The sequence below is a fragment of the Nyctereutes procyonoides genome, unplaced genomic scaffold, assembly GCF_905146905.1.
Source record: "Nyctereutes procyonoides isolate TBG_1078 unplaced genomic scaffold, NYPRO_anot_genome, whole genome shotgun sequence".
NCBI classification, from domain to species: domain Eukaryota; kingdom Metazoa; phylum Chordata; class Mammalia; order Carnivora; family Canidae; genus Nyctereutes; species Nyctereutes procyonoides.
The window spans coordinates 5,045,125-5,063,861 of record NW_026575129.1 but is presented as its reverse complement, the minus strand read 5'-3'; the positions used below and the strand labels follow the sequence as shown (position 1 = coordinate 5,063,861).

Below are 18,737 nucleotides of genomic sequence, written 5' to 3'. Positions count from 1 at the left end.
GCCACCATATGATGGGAAAGGTACATAAATATCGGAAGCTGGATTTTTGTAATGTGGAGCCTAGAAATTTTTGACCAACAGTCAATAGTTAATTATTAAGTAGATATACATTCTAACAAAAGTGAAGAACTAAAAATAAACATTTCAATACAATTTTGAATAATAATCTCTTATAATTATTGCAATTTGAGAGAGAAAAGGGGTTAATTTTTCATCCTTTAAGTCAGCAACAGAAGCAAAGTAAAAATGAAGCACTCTGCAATCAGGCTTTAAGTATCTAAGGCATATTGTTTTCAAGTTTCTTAAAACAACTCAATAGAGCGGCCAGAAAGCTGAAGGTAAGTAAGGGTGAAGTAGTAGCTCCTGGAGTCACTCATGTTCAACCCCATTTCCAGCAGCAAATTTCTCTGTGGAAGAGCTTTAGAACACATCCATAAGTGTGGAAACGGGTCATCACGGGACTGGAAGAACTCCAGCCTAACTTCCATATTGAAAATGTGGTTTAGGCTTATACCAGTCTGGCCAAGAAATTATTCTCGCCTACAAAATTCTGGAAACACTCTCCTCTAACATTTACTTAGTGCTATAATCCTTTAAATGTATTCACCAATCTTAGCAGTTATGTATCATTTTCTTACAAAATAGTTCTTGGGCAAAGTTAATATGAGTTTCTAAGACTAACACTTTTCTAAGATTAGGATTTGACGTTTTACTATAAAATACTAATTTTATACATATATTTTTAGTAAAATACTTCTACTAATAAAGAAATGTTTATTTTGTTTCAGGGTCGGCCTTCTCGGTATCCTCTATTATTATCGACATGAAGATACCTATTTGTGACTATTCCATGGCACCTTCCACACAGCCATATGGCCTAGGCTTACCACTTCCACAACATCCAAACAGTGCTCCTAACCATTTTATGAATTTTACATAATTGGCACAGTCTGTACCCGGGATATCACCCACCATTTGGTGCATACAGCAGAAGCTTATTTAGAGTAATCTAATGATAAAGAACAGACATGTGTTTGATGGTGTGTTCCAAGAGCCAACTATCTAATCTATAAAAATTTGGTTTAAAGCACTTAGGCTTCCTAAAGTTAGTCTGTTACCAAGTCATTTCTAATTCTCACTTTTCAAATCAATCTTCAGGCACACTTGTGTAAACATTAAAACAGCAATAACGAACTTCTAAGTGAGTCATAAGTTCCTTCACTGAAGTACAGTTTGAAACTCTAAAACAAAAGTCATGCTTGGTTACTTTTAAAATGAATTTGAGTCTATACCATATAATTTTAATTATATGTGAAATTTTTAAAAAGGCAAACCCATAGATTGAATAGATTTGTGGTTGCCAGAGGTGGGCCATGGAGAACAAGTGGATGGAATGGGTAAAGATGATCAAAAGGTACAAACTTCCAATTATAAAATAAATAAGTCCTGGAGATGTAATGTATAGCATGGTAAGTTTAGTTAATAATACTGTATTGTATGTTTGAATATTGCTTAGAAAGTAGATCTTAAAAGTTCTCATCATAAGAAAAAGAAGGCTTTGTAACTATGTGTGGTGATGAATGTTAATTAGACCTATTATGGGTCTAAATTAACTATTGTGGTTATTATTTCTCAATATATACATTAATCAAACCATTGATTATGTGGCACACCTGAAATATAATGTTATATATCACTTATATCTCAATTTAAAAAAAGAATTAGATTCTGAGTTTTACCAGAATTTTTAAAGTTTTGTAAATACACGAATCATGAATTGAAAACATCAAAGTTTAAAGACAGGAAGTAAAGCACAACAGAAATCACAGCACCATGAAAAGATGCTTCTGTCTTGATGCCATGTATACTTTGATTCAGTTCTCTTAATTAGCAATTAACAATTTTCTCAGCTTTGTCCCTATTCTTTCTGAGGAAAAAAAAATCTTTAACGACTGTCAGTAAATCCTTTCAAGCAGTGAAGACAAGGTGCTTGGAGATCTATTGCTTGATGAAGGGTAATATGCATTGATTGTCAGGTACTCAACCAATGATATAACAAATGGTTTGACATGGCCTCTTACCCTTGAAAATGTCAACCATAAAACTTCCAACTGCACTAGTCCCCCCTTATCTACAGTGGATATGTTCTAAGACTCCCAGTGCATATCTGAAACTACAGATAGTACCTAACCTCTACGTACTGTCTTTTCTATACATACATACATACCTATGATAAAGTTTAATTGATAAATTAGGCACAGTAAGAGATGCACAATAACTAACAATAAAGTAGAACAAGTGTAACAATATACTGTAAGAGAAGTTATAAGAATGTGATCTGTCCATATATATTGTACTGTACTCACACTTATGATGACATGAGATAAAATGCCAAGTGATGAGATGAAGTGAGGTGAATGTCAAAGGCATTGTGACACAGAGTGAGGCTATTACTGAACTTCTGACAATATGTCAGAAGGTGATCATCTGCTTCTGGACTGCTGCTGATGGTAACTGGAACTGCAGGTAACGGGGGAGTACTGTATCAGGACAACCTCTGCTACTGCCAGCAAAACAACACAAGTGCATCAAGTGATGGTACAAAAGACTCCACTGAGCCCATAACCAACTCAAGCATTTTTCCCTAGGGATTAGTATTTCCCCATTCTGGCTTATTCTTTGTTTTCAAATTTAGCTGAAGCATATGGAGCGGTTACATAAGTCCTCTTGGGCACTGCAAGTATTCTCAGAAGCAGTACTTACCGTTCCAGCAAAACTTTGTGGGGGAAAGGACTAAAAAAAGTAAAGACTAATGAAAAATTGGTCACAACTAAAATGTGGGCACATAAAAAATGCTCTACAATAAAATTATTACTTTGGCAAGGATTTACATTTGGGCAGAAAATAAAGATGGCTTATGTCAGGATAACCAGGGAAAAATGAGATGGTAGTCAAAACTACTACATCAAAAATGGTAACATCCGAATGTACCCATTAAAAACCTAGTCAAGGAACCTGGTTTAAGTATTAATTCTGTCCCTTACTAACAAACTACTAACTCTCATCTCAGCATCCTGATTTTATCCAAGGTAATGCAAGCTGTGGTAGCATTATATAGAGAGAAACAAAGCAAACAAGCGAAGGGAAAGAAATAAGAGAGATCAGGAAACAAACTCTTCTATATAGAACAAACTGAGTTACCAGAGGGGAGGTGGGAGGGGAGAAGGGTGAAATAGGTGATGGGGATTCAGGACTGCACTCGTCACTTATTTTGCTTAGCACAATCTCTAGCTTCATCTATGTCATAGCAAAGGACAAGATTTCATTCATTTTTATGGTTGAATAATATTCCATTATATATACATACATGTATACACACATGTGTATATACACACACACATATACGTATGTACATACGCCACCTCTTCTTTAGCCATCCATCAGTTGACAGATACCTGGGCTGCTTCCATAATTTGGCTATTGTAAATAATGCTGCTATAAACATAAGGGTGTATATATCTCTTTGAATTAGTGTTCTTGTATTCTTTGAGTAAATACCCAGGAATGCAATTGCTGAAAACTACACAGGGTAGTTTTATTTTTAACTTTTTGAGGAATCCCCCTGCCCATACTGTTTTCCACAGTGGTTGCATCACTTTGCATTCCCACCAACAGCACAGAGGGTTCCTTTTTCTCCACATCCTTGCCAAAAACTGTTGTTTCTTATATTGTTGATTTTATCCATTCTGACAGTTGTGAGGTGCTGTAGTTTTGATTTGCATTTCCCTGATATGTGACGATGAGGAACTTTTCATGTGCCTGTTGGCCATCTGGATTGTCTTCTTTGGAGAAATGTCTGTTCATGCCTTCTGCCCATTTTTAAATTGGATTATTTATTTTGGGGGTATTGACCTGTATAAGTTCTTTACATATTTTGAATACTAACCCTTTATTGGATATGTTTGCAAATATCTTCTCCCATTTCATAGGCTGCCTTTTAGTTTTGTTGACTGTTTCCTTTACTGTGCAGGAGCTTTTTATTTTGATTAGTCCTAATCATTTATTTTTGCTTTTATTTCCCTTGCCTCAGACATATCTAGAAAGAAGTTACTATGGCTAATGTCAAAAAAGTTACTGCTTGTGTTCTCTTCTAGGATTTTTATGGCTTTAGGACTCACATTAAGTCTTTTACCCATTTTGGATTTATTTTTGTGTATGCTGTAAGAAAGTGGTCCAGTTTCATTAAGATTCATATATTTATTATTAGACAGAAAGACTGAGTGCAAGTAGGGGAAATGGCAAAGGGAGAAGAGAATCTTAGACTGCTCTCTGAGTGCAGAATCCAATTACAGGCTCAATCTCACAATCCTGACACCATGACCTGAGTTAAAATCAAGAGCCACACATTTAACCGACTGAGCCACCCAGTTTCATTATTCTGCATGTTGCTGTCCAGTTTCCCCAATACCACTGGTTGAAGAAATTCTTTTTCTAAAGATTTATTTATTTTTTGAGAGAGTGAGAGCATGTGGGGGGAGGGGTAAAGGGAGAGAATCTTTAAGCAGACTCCTGACTGAGTGCAGAATCGGACAATGCAGGGTTCAATTTCACCACCTATGAGATCGTGATTTGAGCTGAAACCAAGACTTGGATGCTTATCTGACTATGTCATCCAGGTGATCTTCAAGTGTCTTTTTCCCATTGGATATTCTTTCCTGCTTTGTTGAAGGTTAAGTGACCATATAATTGTGGATTTGTTTCTGGATTTTCTATTTTGTTCCATCAATCTATGTGTTTATTTTCATGCCAGTACCACACTGTTTTGATTACTGGAGCTTTATAATAAAACTCGAAGCCCAGAACTGTGATGCCTCCAGCTTTGCTTTTCTTTTTTAAGATTGCTTTAGCTATTTGGGGTTTTCTGAGGTTCCACATAGATTTTAGGATTGTTTGTTCTAGTTCTGTGGGAAAAAAAGCTGTTGGTATTTTGATAACGATTGAATTAAGTCTGTAGATTGCTCTGGGTAGTATAGAATTTTAATAATATTTGTTCTTCCAAATATTGGAAGATGGAATGTCTTTCCATTTCTTTGCGCTGTCTTCAATTTTTTTCATCTGTGTTGTTAAGCTTAATTTTTTAATTTTTATTTTCATTTGAGTTGACACACAATGTTACATTGGTTTCAGATGTACAACATAGTAATTTGACATTATACATTATGCTTGCTCACCATAAGTGTAGCGACCATCTGTCACAATGTCATTATTATATCAGTGACTATATTCCCTCTGTGGTATCTTTTATTCCTGTAATTGACTTATCCATAACAGGAAACATGCACCTCCACTCTCTTTCATCCATTTTGCCCATTCCCCCACCTCCTTCCTTCTGGCAACCATCAGTTTGTTCTCTGTATTCACATGTCTGATTCTGCTTTTTTGTTTATTCATTTGTTTTCTTTTTCTCAATCTTATTTCACATAGCTCTAGGTCTATCATGTTGCAAATGGCAAGATCTCATACTTTTTTATGGCTGAAAAATATTGTATATATACAACACACTTTCCTTTTCCATTTGTTAATTTTTGTTTTTTGGACTCCACATGTAAATGAAATCTGACTTATTCACCTTTCTCTGACTTATTCCACCTAGCATTATACCCTGTAAATCGATTCATGTTGACACAAATGTTGAGATTGCTTTCTTTTCATGGCTCAGTAACATTTCATTCTGTAATGTTCCAATATATATCTCATTTACTTTTTTTTAAAGCTCTCATTTAAATCCCAGCTAGTCAACATCCAGTGTATTACCAGCTTCAGGTATACAATTCAGTGACTCAATAGCTATATACAACACCAGGTACTCATCGCAACAAGTGTACTCCTTAATCTCCATTACCAATTTCACCCAATCCTCCACCTACCTCCCCTGTGATAACCATCAGTTTGTTCTCTATAATTAAGAGTCTCTTCCATGGTTTGCTCACTCTCCCTTTCTTCCCCCATGCTCATTTGTTTTGCTTCTTAAAATCCACAAGTGAAACCATATGGTATTTGTCTTTTTCTGACTTTTTTCACTTAGCATAATATTCTCCAGGCTCCATCCACATCATTACAAATGCTATGCTTTTGTCCTTTTTATGGTGGAATAATATTCCATTGTGTGTGTATGTATGTGTGTGTGTGTGTGTGTGTGTGTGTTTGTAAACACACCCTTTGGTGCAGGGGTCCCGGGATCGAGTCCCACATTGGACTTTCTGCATGGAGCCTGCTTCTCCCTCTGCCTGTGTCTCTGCCTCCCTCTATGTGTCTCTCATGAATAAATAAAATCTTTAAAAAATAAAAAAAATTAAAAAATAAACTTCCCTCTTATGGCCACCTTTGCTGCATCCCAAAGGTTTTGGACCATCACATTTTCATTTGCATTTGTTTCCATGTAGTTTCTTACGTTTACGTTTCCTTTGATTTCTTGGTTGACCCATTTAACATTTAGTAGCATGTTGCTTAACCTCCATGTATTTGTGGTATTTCCAGATTTTTTTTTGTGGCTAACTCCCAGTTTCATAGCATTGTGGTCAGAAAAGATGCATGTTATGACTTGGATCTTCTCAAATTTGCTGAGGTATGTTTTGTGGGCTAGTATGTGATCTATTCTGAAGAATGTTCTATGTGCATTTGAAAACAATTGTAGATTCTGTTGGTTTAGGATGGAATGTTCTGAGTAGATCTGTTAAGTCCATCTGGTCTAGTGTGTCATTCAAAGCCATTGTTTCTTTGTTAATTTTCTGTTTAGATGATGTGTGTATTGATGTAAATGGAGTGTTACAGTCCTCTACTATTATCGATTATCAATTAGTCCCTTTATGTTTGTTATTAACTGCTTATGGTATTTGGGTGCTTCTATGTTAGGAGCATACATATTTACAATTGTTTACCTTCTTCTTGGATTGTCCCCTTTATTATTACCTAATGCCCTTCTTTGTCTCGTTACACTTCTTGTTTTAAAGTCTAGTTTGTCCAGTATTAAGTATTGCTACCCTGGCTTTCTTCTGACATACAATTACACAGTAGATGTTTCTCCATTCCCTTACTTTCAATCTGCATGTGTCTTTAGGTCTAAAATGAGTCTCTTATGAGCAGCATACAGATGGGTCTTGTGGGACGCCTGGGTGGCTCAGCGGTCGAACGTCTGCCTTTTGCTCCGGCCATGATCTTGGGTCCCTGTGTTCGAGTACCACATCAGGCTCCCTACAGGGAGCCTGCTTCTCCCTCTGCCTGTGTCTCTGCCTCTCTCTCTGTCTTCTCATGAATAATACATAAAATCTTTTAAAAAAAAAAATCAGGTGACAATAAAAAAACAAGACTCATCTTTTTTTTCTTTTTAAAAAGATTTTATGTGTTTATTCATGAGAGACAGAAAGAGAGAGGCAGAGACACAGGCAGAGGGAGAAGCAGGCTCCCCACAGGAAGCCTGATGCAGCATTCCATCCCTGGTCCGGGATCATGCCCTAAGCCAAAAGCAGACATTCAACTGCTGAACCACCCAGGCGTCCCATGTCTTTGGATTGTTCAGTCCATTTACATTCAAAGTAATTATTGATAGATATGTATTTATTACCATTTTATTACTTCTTTTGTGGTTGTTTTTAAAGACATTCTCTAATCCTTTCTTGTCTTCCTCTCTTTCATATTTTGCTGATTTTCTGTAGTGGATATATATGGATTTCTTTCTCTTTATTCTTTACAAGTTAGTGGTTTTGTATATAATTACCATTTGGTTTCTATAAAACCTCTTCTGCATGTAGCAGTCTATATTAAGTTGATGACTGTTTAAGTTTGAATCCATTCTTTTTTCCTTCCCCCTCCAAGTTTTAGGTATATGTTATTATATTTTAAATCCTCTCTTGTGACTTCCTTGACTGATTTTTTACACAAATAGTTTTTTAGCGGGGAGGGGGCGGATTTTTACTTAGCTTCAATACCCAACTCATTTGCATATTGATACTACCACAAATATATTAGCAGAGTTTCCCTCTGGATAAATCACGTAAGAAGTTATTCTGGGGGACAGCCTGGGTGGCTCAGCGGTTTAGTGCCGCCTTCAGCCCAGGGTGTGATCCTGGAGACCCAGGATAGAGTCCCACATCGGGCTCCCTGTGTGGAGCCTGCTTCTCCCTCTGCCTGTGTCTCTGCCTCTCTCTCTCTCTTTCTCTCTCTCTCTCTGTCTCTCATGAATAAATAAAATCTTAAAAAAAAAAAAGTTATTCTGAGGTCAAAAGAAATAAGGCATCTTTTTTTAAAAATGGCTAGTCTAGGGGTACCTGAGAGGTCAGTTGGTTAAACGTCCGACTCCTAGTTTCAGGTCAGGTCATAATCTCAGGATTGTAGGATCAAGCCTCACGTCAAGCTCTGTGCTCAGCACAGAGTTTGCTTGGGATTCTCTCTCCCCAATCTCAGTGCTCCTCTCTCCCACCGCTGTGCTCACATGTGCTCTCTCTCAAATAAGTAAATAAATGTTTCTTTTTTTTTTTTTTTAATGGCTAGTCTAAGAAATTTTCTATTTTGATGATGGTTCACATTTTGAGGATGAAACTTAAGAGTATCTTGTATCTTAATAGGAGGGCCTGTATATGTTGTTGTAGTTAACAGAAATGGGCGAACTTTACTTTTTACAATGCAAAAATTGGAATAATTTTAATTTGTGCAATTAAATGTTCTAAGAATTCTCTCATGATACCCATGAGATTTCACAAAATAATAATAATGATAAAGCTCTGTGTTTTCCTTTAATATTTGGTGTCCTTATGTTAAAGAACATTATGAGTTTTCTTTTAAAAGGTTTTATTTATTTATTCATGAGAGACACCGAGAGAGATTGAGAGGCAGAGACACAGGCAGAGGGAGAAGCAGGCTCCACGCAGGAAGCCTGATGTGGGACTCGATCCCAGGACTCCAGGATCATGCCCTGGGCCAAGGCAGGCGCTAAACAGCTGAGCCACCCAGGGATCTCCATATTATCAATTTTTAGATTTAATTTCTCTCACACTTACTTTTTTGTGATAAATGCTACAGAGTCCTCTCTCTATATCAGGCAATTTACGTAGATGATTTTCTATCTGACCAAACACACTGGATTCTGAATGGAGTACTTCAGAGACAGCATCTAGTCGAGCATTTATTTCCCTGTGAGAACAGAGTAATAACAATCATAAGATATGTTAGGAATTCAGAATATAGACATTTCCTACTCTCAAGCCCAGCAAGAGCTACTTAGAAAAACACAGACTCCTCCTCCATACCTCTGGCTCTTCCCTACCCCTATCATTTGAACCAAAGAGCAGGTACAAGGAAAATCATTAGCTAGGTGGAGCAGAAATTGGCTCATTAGGTTTTCCATTCCTTCTGGGCAAACACATAGACGACATTTCCCAGTTTCCCTCTGCAATTACGTATTGCCATGTACCCAAGTTGTAGACAATAACATGTATGCAGAAATGATTAAGCCACTTCTAGCTCTGGCCCATAAAAACCTCCTTTGTGATTGTTCACATCTGCTCTTTCCCCATCTGAATGTTGGGCCCAGAACAATCTAATGAGCCACCTGAAGACTCTCTCAGCCTGGATCTTTTAGTGGAGCAGAAAACCCATCGCTCCCACATTTGTTACCGGCTGGACTTTACATTAGCAAGAAGTAAACTTTTATTGTATTTAAACCACCAAGATTGAGGATTTATTTGTTACAACCGCTTGTTTTACCTTGGCTAATATAATAGGTCTACAATGGGCAACTGAGTTTTCTAGTCTGACTGAAATGGCTGATCATCTCAGTCAAAAACCAATTCATTCAGTCAGCCAAATATTCTGATCAAAGACTTGGTGGTGGGGATCCCTGGGTGGCTCAGCGGTTAAGTGCCTGCCTTCGGCCCAGGGCATGATCCTGGAGTACGGGATCAAGTCCCACATCAGGCTCTCTGCATGGAGCCTGCTTCTACCTCTGTCTGTGTCTCTGCCTCTCTGTCTCTCTCTCATGAATAAATAAATAAAATCTTAAAAAAAAAAAAAAAAGACTTGGTGGTGGTGGTGGTGGTGGCTAAACTGACTGACTTTTTGACTGAAGTGGGATGAGGCATGTAGACTGAGCCAAGACTCGGAGCAGTAACAGAAAGTATAGAAGATAAGACATCAGGAGTCAGGGAAGACCAAAGTGGCAGGATTTCATCAGTGGCTGCACCCTAAGTGATGGGCAGGCCACTTGGGAGGAAATAGTGAGGCTGTCAATGGAAACCTGATTGACTAATAAATGTGCCCTGAATGCGATGCGGCCCCATCTAGTACCTATAAATGCCAAAGCCCACACTAGATATGATGGCTATAATGTGGTATTAAAGACTGAAATAAGTAACCATACCTAGTAGATAGTGGGCCCTCAGAAAAAAAAATTTTTTTTTCAATCAGTAAAAGAATGAACTGACATTTAGGGGCAAAGGGAAATATGAGCTACTGAATATACATTTGTCTAACAAAGTTCTGTTGTTATCACACACGCAGAAGTGAAGGGCAAGTTTTACATCAGAACCCTGAGTAGATGACTGTTAAACTGAGTACTTTCTAATTAACTGAGCGCTTTACTCTTTATTATCCTTCAAACTACTTTGTGAGGTCATGCCTGCTAACAACATGCATACTAACCCGGTTTCATTTTTGTTCCATTTTTCTCTGGCTCATACTCTACTGTGCAGAACAGGAATTTGGTTCAGTATGACATAGAATACACCAGAGTTTTATAGAAATACACACTGGTTCCTCAATTCTCAGTTGTGTGGCCTCTCAAATCAATCCATTTCTTTCCATCTGCTGTTACACTAGTCTAAGTAGAAATCATTTTTCATACAGACTGCAAAAAGAGCCTCCTAACTTTCTCCCATCCATTTCTCCCTTTTTCCAATCCATTTTCCACACTATAGCCTGAGCCTTTTCTCCCATCCATTTCTCCCTTTTTCCAATCCATTTTCCACACTATAGCCTGAGCAATCCATTTTCCACACTATAGCCTGAGCGAGTCTTACCTCTGGCTTTCAGCTCAATGTCTTGCCAATAATCTTAGATCCCTTTACTAACCCACTGGTCCCTGCTTACCTCTCAAGTCTCACCTCAGGCCACTATCACTCTCTTCCTCTCACTTTAAGTCTCAGTTAGACTGAACTTGTTTCAATATTTTGGTAACTCCCAAGTTCCCTGACATCTGGGCCTCCTCATTTGCTGCACACTCTGCATTGAAGACTCTCTTCCTCTTTCCTACTACCTACCAGCTCCACTTTGGCCAACTCCTACTCACCCTTCTTCTGAAAGGGCCTTCTGGACTCATCAGACCAGATTTAATCCTTTGAAATCTTTTTCCATACAACCCTCTATTGTCTTTCCATAGTGAAAATCATAACTGTATTTATTTCTCTGTCTTTTCAGCTGGACTGTAAGCTCAGTGAGAAGAGGGATCATTTCTTCATTTCCACAGTTCTGTGATCACAATATGTGTTCAATAAGTAGTTCTTGAATTCAATTCAGCTCAATTCCAAAGACTACATATAAAGTAAATCAAAATGAGGCAAAAAAAAAATTTAAATTTTCTTTGCATAGGATTGTTGTGATAAAATAAATCAATGTTTTACCCTAACGTTTACCCAAAATGCTATACAAATATAAAGTTTTATTTTAATAACTCACTCCTGCATAAATGAAAGATAACACCAATTGGAACAGACTAGGTTGATGCTACAGATGGTATGAGGACAGATAAAATAATACCATCTGTGAACGTATAAGACAGCCTACAAAGATAGCTGTGCTCTCAAAAATTACAAAGGTTGTTGGGATATATGGAAAGATAAAAAGCAAAAGAGGTTAATAAAAACCTAAGTCATATTTATGAAATCTTCCAGAAGATCTTTTAAAAATAGACATAAAACTATAAATTTCTTAGAGATAAAAAAGGTGGTGGTATGTCGGTTCACAATCTGGAAAAATACAAAGGTACTGGGCTTTTTATTTTAGCCTAATGATAGCACAGGCAAAAGCATATTTACTATGAATCATTTTGGTTTTAAACCAGCCTTCACTGGTTAGGGAGGTAATAACTCAGAAGTTAAAAATCTGGGCAGGTGACCTCAGTTAAAATCCAGGCTCTATCATTTACCAATTAGTCTTGTCCTAGTTTCTCCATATATAAAATGGGAATAATAATGGTCTCTAACTCAGAGTTGTTACAAGACTGCAATGAAATAATGCATGCTAAACATTCACTACAATGCCTGGTACATAGTAACTAATCAATACATATTAGCTGTTATCATCATTATTACAGCGATCTTTATTTGCTTATATAATTTGTCTGGTAGATACCACAAAGAACAGCATGGAAGGGGGTAAACAGCACCCAAAATATAATTGTGTACAGAGCCATAAGGCACAGACATGCAAAGAAAAATATTTGGTGCAAAATGAACAAGAAAGAATAGTCCGGGGTTCTCAAGTGCCAAATCTGACTCGTGGTGGTGACTTGAAGCACTGTGTTGAGACTGGTTAGTAGGCTGCACTGAAAAAGAATGCCATAACCCATTACAGATGTTTAGAACAGGCAGGGAGAGAATGAAAGGGTGTGTGGCACTGTTTACTATAAATTTCTCACCACTGGAGGAGCTAGTTCTACTTTTATCTTCTATATGCAGACCAAAAATGACTTCTAATCAGGTTTTTTAAAAAAGTCTACATATCTTGGAACTGTTCCTTACTTAGCAGCAATAACAAAACTGCCAAGTAACTAATAAAACAATATGTCAGATCACCAAAATAGAGAAAAAATATTTTGGTGCAATCAATGAGAGAGATTCAGTGATCATGACAGTCAAAAAAACAAGAAGAAGTAGCACTGTCAAAAAGAAAAAAGAAAAAAAAAGTAGCACTGTCAACTAGATGATGATGAAAATATGTCAAGATGCCCTACAGTATTCTATAGTCGATCTTACAGCGTTACACATTCTACAAAAATTAAAAGAAGGCACCTGAGTCATTTCATTCCATATGACAAAAAACAATGGACTTGAGGTCCTGAGGATGACAAAGATTCTTCTTTAACACCAAAGACTCAAGGACTAAGAGTGGGTGTCACTGGAGTCCTTCACATTTGAAAATGAATTGGGTGATGACGCCATCTGTTGTGTGTAGCTATCACTCAGAAACAGTACGTAACCTACCGCTGTTGACACTGTAAGGACATGTGATGAAGTCTGGACCTCTTGGTTGCTGTTCGTGGAGATGGCTCTATAATTCTAACATAAAGTTACTTGGGGGGAGAACGCTAAAATACAAATTTCGGAGGAGAGGTGTTTTTTTGTTGTGTGTTTGTTCTGACTTTTCACTGAAAGGGTTGCTCTAAAGACAGATGATATAAAATGAGGAAATTAAATTCAGACATTACCATGCTAGCCATGCAATACGGCTCAACTACCTACCTAACACAGCTTTCTAACAGAAATATGAGAGGGTTTATGATTACTTGGTTCTCCCTAGCATCACACACACCATTCACTGGTTCATTTAATGAACAAGTACCGAGGGCTTACAGAAGTATTGATTGTAGAAGCAGCAAAGGAAGATGTACAGGAAGATGAAGGCTACATTGTGAAAGCATGACAGCACAAGCTAGGCAGCCAGGCAATGAATGGTCACGTGAGGGACATAGGCCACACAGCATCTCAGACTTTCTCCTGAGAATAATGGAGCCAATGGCTAATGTCTGAAAGGACAAGGACAGGGGCAGGAAGACTGGTGAGAAGGCATTCTAATTTGCATATAGGATCTATAGCTCCCAGGGCAGTGGGGTTGATGATCTGAATTTGGGCAAAGGATAGAGGGATGAAGAGGCACACAGTTTTAAGAGATATAAGAAGGTCAAATTAACAGGAGTTGTGAAAGATTAGATAGGGCAAGGAAGAGCACTGGGTGTTAGACTGTATGTTGACAAATTGAATTTAAATAAAATTTAAAAAAGAAAAAAAAAAAAAGACCAGGCAAGAAGGTGGAGAAGAAGGAATAGTTTGAGTAAGGAGTTGTGATACGAGTTATTCACAAGTATTATGCTCAAGACCTTCCAGATAATGAAAGGTTTTATTTAGAAATTACATTCTAAAGAGCTATTTCGAGTATGTACCTTATTGCAAATTATGAATCACTAAACAAGCTTTCGAGGATTTTTATTACCCTTGTTCTAGTGATGCATCATTTTACGAATAGACAACAATTCACCCTTTTCAGAATATTAAACAGAACAATTTTCAGACAGCCACCCTCCATTACCAGTTTAGGATGTAAACTTGAGTCTTTGTTTTTTTTTTTTTATTTTTTTTTTAATTTTTATTTATTTATGATAGTCACACACACACACAGAGAGAGAGAGAGAGAGGCAGAGACACAGGCAGAGGGAGAAGCAGACTCCATGCACCAGGAGCCCGACGTGGATTTCGATCCCGGGTATCCAGGATCGCGCCCTGGGCCAAAGGCAGGCGCCAAACCGCTGCGCCACCCAGGGATCCCCTAAACTTGAGTCTTTGAAAAAAGCACAATATGATTTTTGCTTTTGGGTGTTAATAAGAACCAGTACTTTCAGACTATCATTCTAATGAGGACAATTGAAAAAGCCAAATGAAACAAAAATATGTTCATAAAAGTATCAAAGAACAAAATGGTAAGGAGTAACTAAACCAAAATCTAAAGGAAAACAAGAACCCAGAGAAGTAATCCAGCAGTCAAAGCCACTTTTATATTGAAGAGATCTACTGAAAAATGAGCTAGCCTCACAGTAAAGATGAACTTGGAGTAGGTTAGCATCATTTGGATGGACTAAAATATATCAAATGCTGAACCTGAATTAAGATGGTCCCAGAATGGTCACGCTACCAAGAACCTCACAGAAGCATACCTTCACCCTAGCCCTCCCATTAACAGGAGTTAAATTTCCAAAGAACATAATCAGTACACAAAGATAATCAAGCATAAAAAGCAACTAGATGACTAAGAATCAAGAGAAACAAGAGGCAACAGGAACAGACATACAAATAACAAAGGTTTGGGCAGGAAAGGGGATGGTTAAATGAAACAAACAAACCTCAATAAATCAAAAAAAATCACTGAAAGAAAGCAAATGAAGCAAAGAACAGCTGGTGAAATTGAAAATCAAATCAGTTATGTAATTTTTAGAGTATTATAGGTGATCTTTCTTTGCTCTCTGCTCTCTGTAATATTTTTACATCTGATTGTAGTGTCTGTCACATAGTTTCAGTGTGATTTAATGAAATGTGGATTTCTTGTTTGTTCTCAAACACACTTTGAATCGACTGTGATTCCTAAACATAAGGATTCATAACTTTCATGAAATATGAGAAATTCTCATCCTTAATAAAGGATTGTCAAAGGACAATCTGATGAGGATTATGTTAGAGCACTTAATTCTCTTTTTGCCTTTCGCTCTTATATTTTTTATATTGTTTCTCTGTGCTACACTCCAGGTATCTATTCCTGTGTAACCCACCTACTGTTTCTAAAAGTTGTATGTGGTTCTTTTTAAAAAACAACCTAATCTCTCTTGATGGCATTTTTGTTCTGTGCTCATATCTTTCATTCTTTTTTGTATTTCTTTTAACTTTAGCTTAACTTTTGATACTTAGCTTCATAATCCCATTATCTGAAGATCTTGGGATTCTCATTCTGCTCTTTAGAATTTCTGCTCACACTCATGGTTACTTGTCTCCCTGCTTTTTTGTAATTGAGGTTTTTAAGCTTATGGTAGAGCTTTCTCTTTGGGATTCCCAGGAGGCCTGGACTGAGAGTGTATCCCTTCAGGGAGGTTTTTTTATTTGCTTCTGCTAGGAACCCTGAGGCATGGGGCCATTTAAAACAAATTTCCCAAGTTGGAAATTGCCAGACCACACAAACAGATAGTACAAATTAGAATAGGGAACCTGAGTGAGGATGAGCCTGTGGTTAAGAATTCTTGGCAAATTTTCCCTCTAAAGACTAGGCGAAGACAAACATATGGCCTTGTCCCTACTCTTTAGTGAAATTATGATCCTTTGAGGGTCTCACATTACTATATGCTCCCTAACTTCGACACAAGGCCTTCATTGAAGTTTCCCACAAGACTTTTTAAAACCCAATTCTTTTGATTACCAACATCTGCAAAGGCCTAGGAAGGCAACTGCAGCAGTAAAGTCAACTTCCAGCTCCTTCTTCAATCTGTTCCTTCAGTCTTCCTCCTCCTTATTATTTATTATTATTATTATTATTATTATTATTATTATTATTATTATTATTATTGAGGAAGCTCAGCTATGTCCTAAAAGGATGTCTTATGATTTATACAATCATAAGGGAAGCTTTTCATATAGGGAAGTATTTTTGACATTACAGCCACAGGAAATGAAGTCCTTTTGAGGGGATATGTTGTGAAAATCCCCACCAGTAAAGGCAAAAAGAAAGGAAAAATAAAGCTGAGGAAGCCAAGAAGGGAAAGAGATCTCCCCAACTCTTCCTCCTCATGCTCTCCTGTATATCTCCTCCTCAGCACATACGAAAGGTGCCATTTACTGCTGGTCATGTGAACCAGTTTAGACTTCCCTGGAGGCCTGATTACCACAGAACAAAGCAGACCAGGTTCCTGTATGAACTAAGTCAGGGCAGACGTTTGAATAAGAGCCATTTGAGGTCACTTTTTTCTTGGCACAGCAGTTTCTGCTCATACGTTCACACAGCAAAGGCAGAGAGGCAGGGGTCAACACCAACCAATCTCAGCTCTCAGCTATGTATGACCTACTCTTCCTTCCCATTTATGAGCAGTGTTGCATCTCACTGGCAGGTTCATAGACCATGGGAAACCACAAAGAAAAGGGCCTCCCAACGTAGCTCAGGGCAACAAGTTCCCAAGAGTTTAAAATGGCATTTGGGTTTGTTAATATAAATTAAATGATAAGTGAAAGAAATACATAACATTTTATTACTTTGTCATTTAGGCCAGAGTTATGAATTAGAAATAAAATGTTAATACTCCAAACATATGAGTTTACCAAAATAAAAGCCATGTAATTATTCAAGAGACTTAACTATCACTCGAATGTACTTAGTGCTTTAGAAATTACATAGAAATGTAGTCAATAGTAGGGACCTACTTCCTAACACCAACAATTTTCAGTTTTGCTAATTTCAATTATTTATGTGATTTAAATATGAAGAATAATCTTAGCATGTTTAATTCTTTTTAACTGTTTTCTAAAAACCTAATTTGAATTAAAAAAGTATTCTTCACTCACTCTTTTTTTTTATTTTTTTATTTATGATAGTCTCACACACACAGAGAGAGAGAGAGAGAGAGAGAGGCAGAGACATAGGCAGAGGAAGAAGCAGGCTCCATGTACCGGGAGCCCGACGTGGGACTCGATCCCGGGTCTCCAGGATCGCGCCCTGGGCCAAAGGCAGGCGCCAAACCACTGCGCCACCCAGGGATCCCTTCTTCACTCACTCTTAACTGTGGTACTGAGCTATACAGCATATAGGAGATAAGTATTTTATCTTAGGTACAAAAGCTTTCCCTGTCTGCATCTCCTCCTCACTAGATTATATCTTGACCAAATCAGATTAGAAACTTGAGAGGAGGAATGTCTTGCCATTGAGACTGAATAATAAAAAATTTAAAGTTACTATCTTATACTATTATGGGAAAGAAGCAAAGAGTACTATGTATACCATGCCTCATCCATGTAAAAAGGAAGGGAGGAATATATATTCATATTTATTTCCTTTTTAAAACAGAAAGTCTCTGAAAAGATACACAAGAAAATTACCATGATTATCCAGTAGGAACTGGGCAGGGATGAGAGGCAAACTTTCACTATATATTTTTTTACCTTTTTTTTTTTAATATTTTATTTATTTGAAAGAGTGAGAACACAGTAAGAGTGAAGGTGAGGAAAGGAGGCAGACTCCCCACTGAGCAGTGAGCCCAATGTGGATTCCATCCCAGAACACCAGACCCCAGGATCACAACCTGAGTCAAAGGCAGACACCTAACCAACTGAGCCAACCGGGGACCCATCTTTTTCCATTTTTAAGCTCTGCAGCTATGTGAAGGTATTGGGTATTGCCTATTCAGAAATTTGAATGAGTGAATCATTGAAAAAAAAAAAGAAGAAGAAAACACAGTTGAAACAACAACTACAAAGTTAAAGGAAAAACAGCCCATCTCTGGCAACAGATTGCTAGGTGTTCATTAAATACATCTTCTTCATCCTTGACAAATATTTGTTAACCTCCCTTGCAGTTAAGTGACACCATCAGAACAAGTTTTAGCCAATGACATGTGAGCAGAAGTGGCACCTGCCACTACAAGAACTGGTGAACCAAAAATATGTCCTCCCTGCTCTGCCCCCTTCCTCTGGCTGGATGTCAGTGCCCAGCCTGTGGAGTTCCTAAATGCCTATATGATGAGTTCTGGCCCACCCTCAATCTGGAAAGACCATGGATTGTTTATGCAAAGAAAATAAAGACAAGATCAACTTCCACTGTTAGAGCGGTCACATTGTGTGGTGTTTTCTTGTTGTTAAGCAGTTAGTTTCTCCCACCAGTGTCAGTATTAACAAACACATTAACATGTATTTAGTCAATCAGAACAGAGGCTGAGCTTTCTAAGTTCC

The 18,737-nt window shown here is 37.6% G+C and overlaps 1 protein-coding gene across 2 annotated transcripts in view; it reads right to left on the bottom strand.

The window, feature by feature from the left end:
* The window catches only part of MSH3 (mutS homolog 3), a 181,445-nt gene that overhangs the window by 83,970 nt on the left and 78,738 nt on the right, over positions 1-18,737 (bottom strand). For both annotated transcript variants that reach the window (XM_055342287.1, XM_055342288.1), the window contains one exon: positions 9,054-9,186. In XM_055342287.1, coding sequence (XP_055198262.1) covers positions 9,054-9,186 — 133 coding nt within the window. The remainder of the gene's footprint in view (positions 1-9,053; positions 9,187-18,737) is intronic.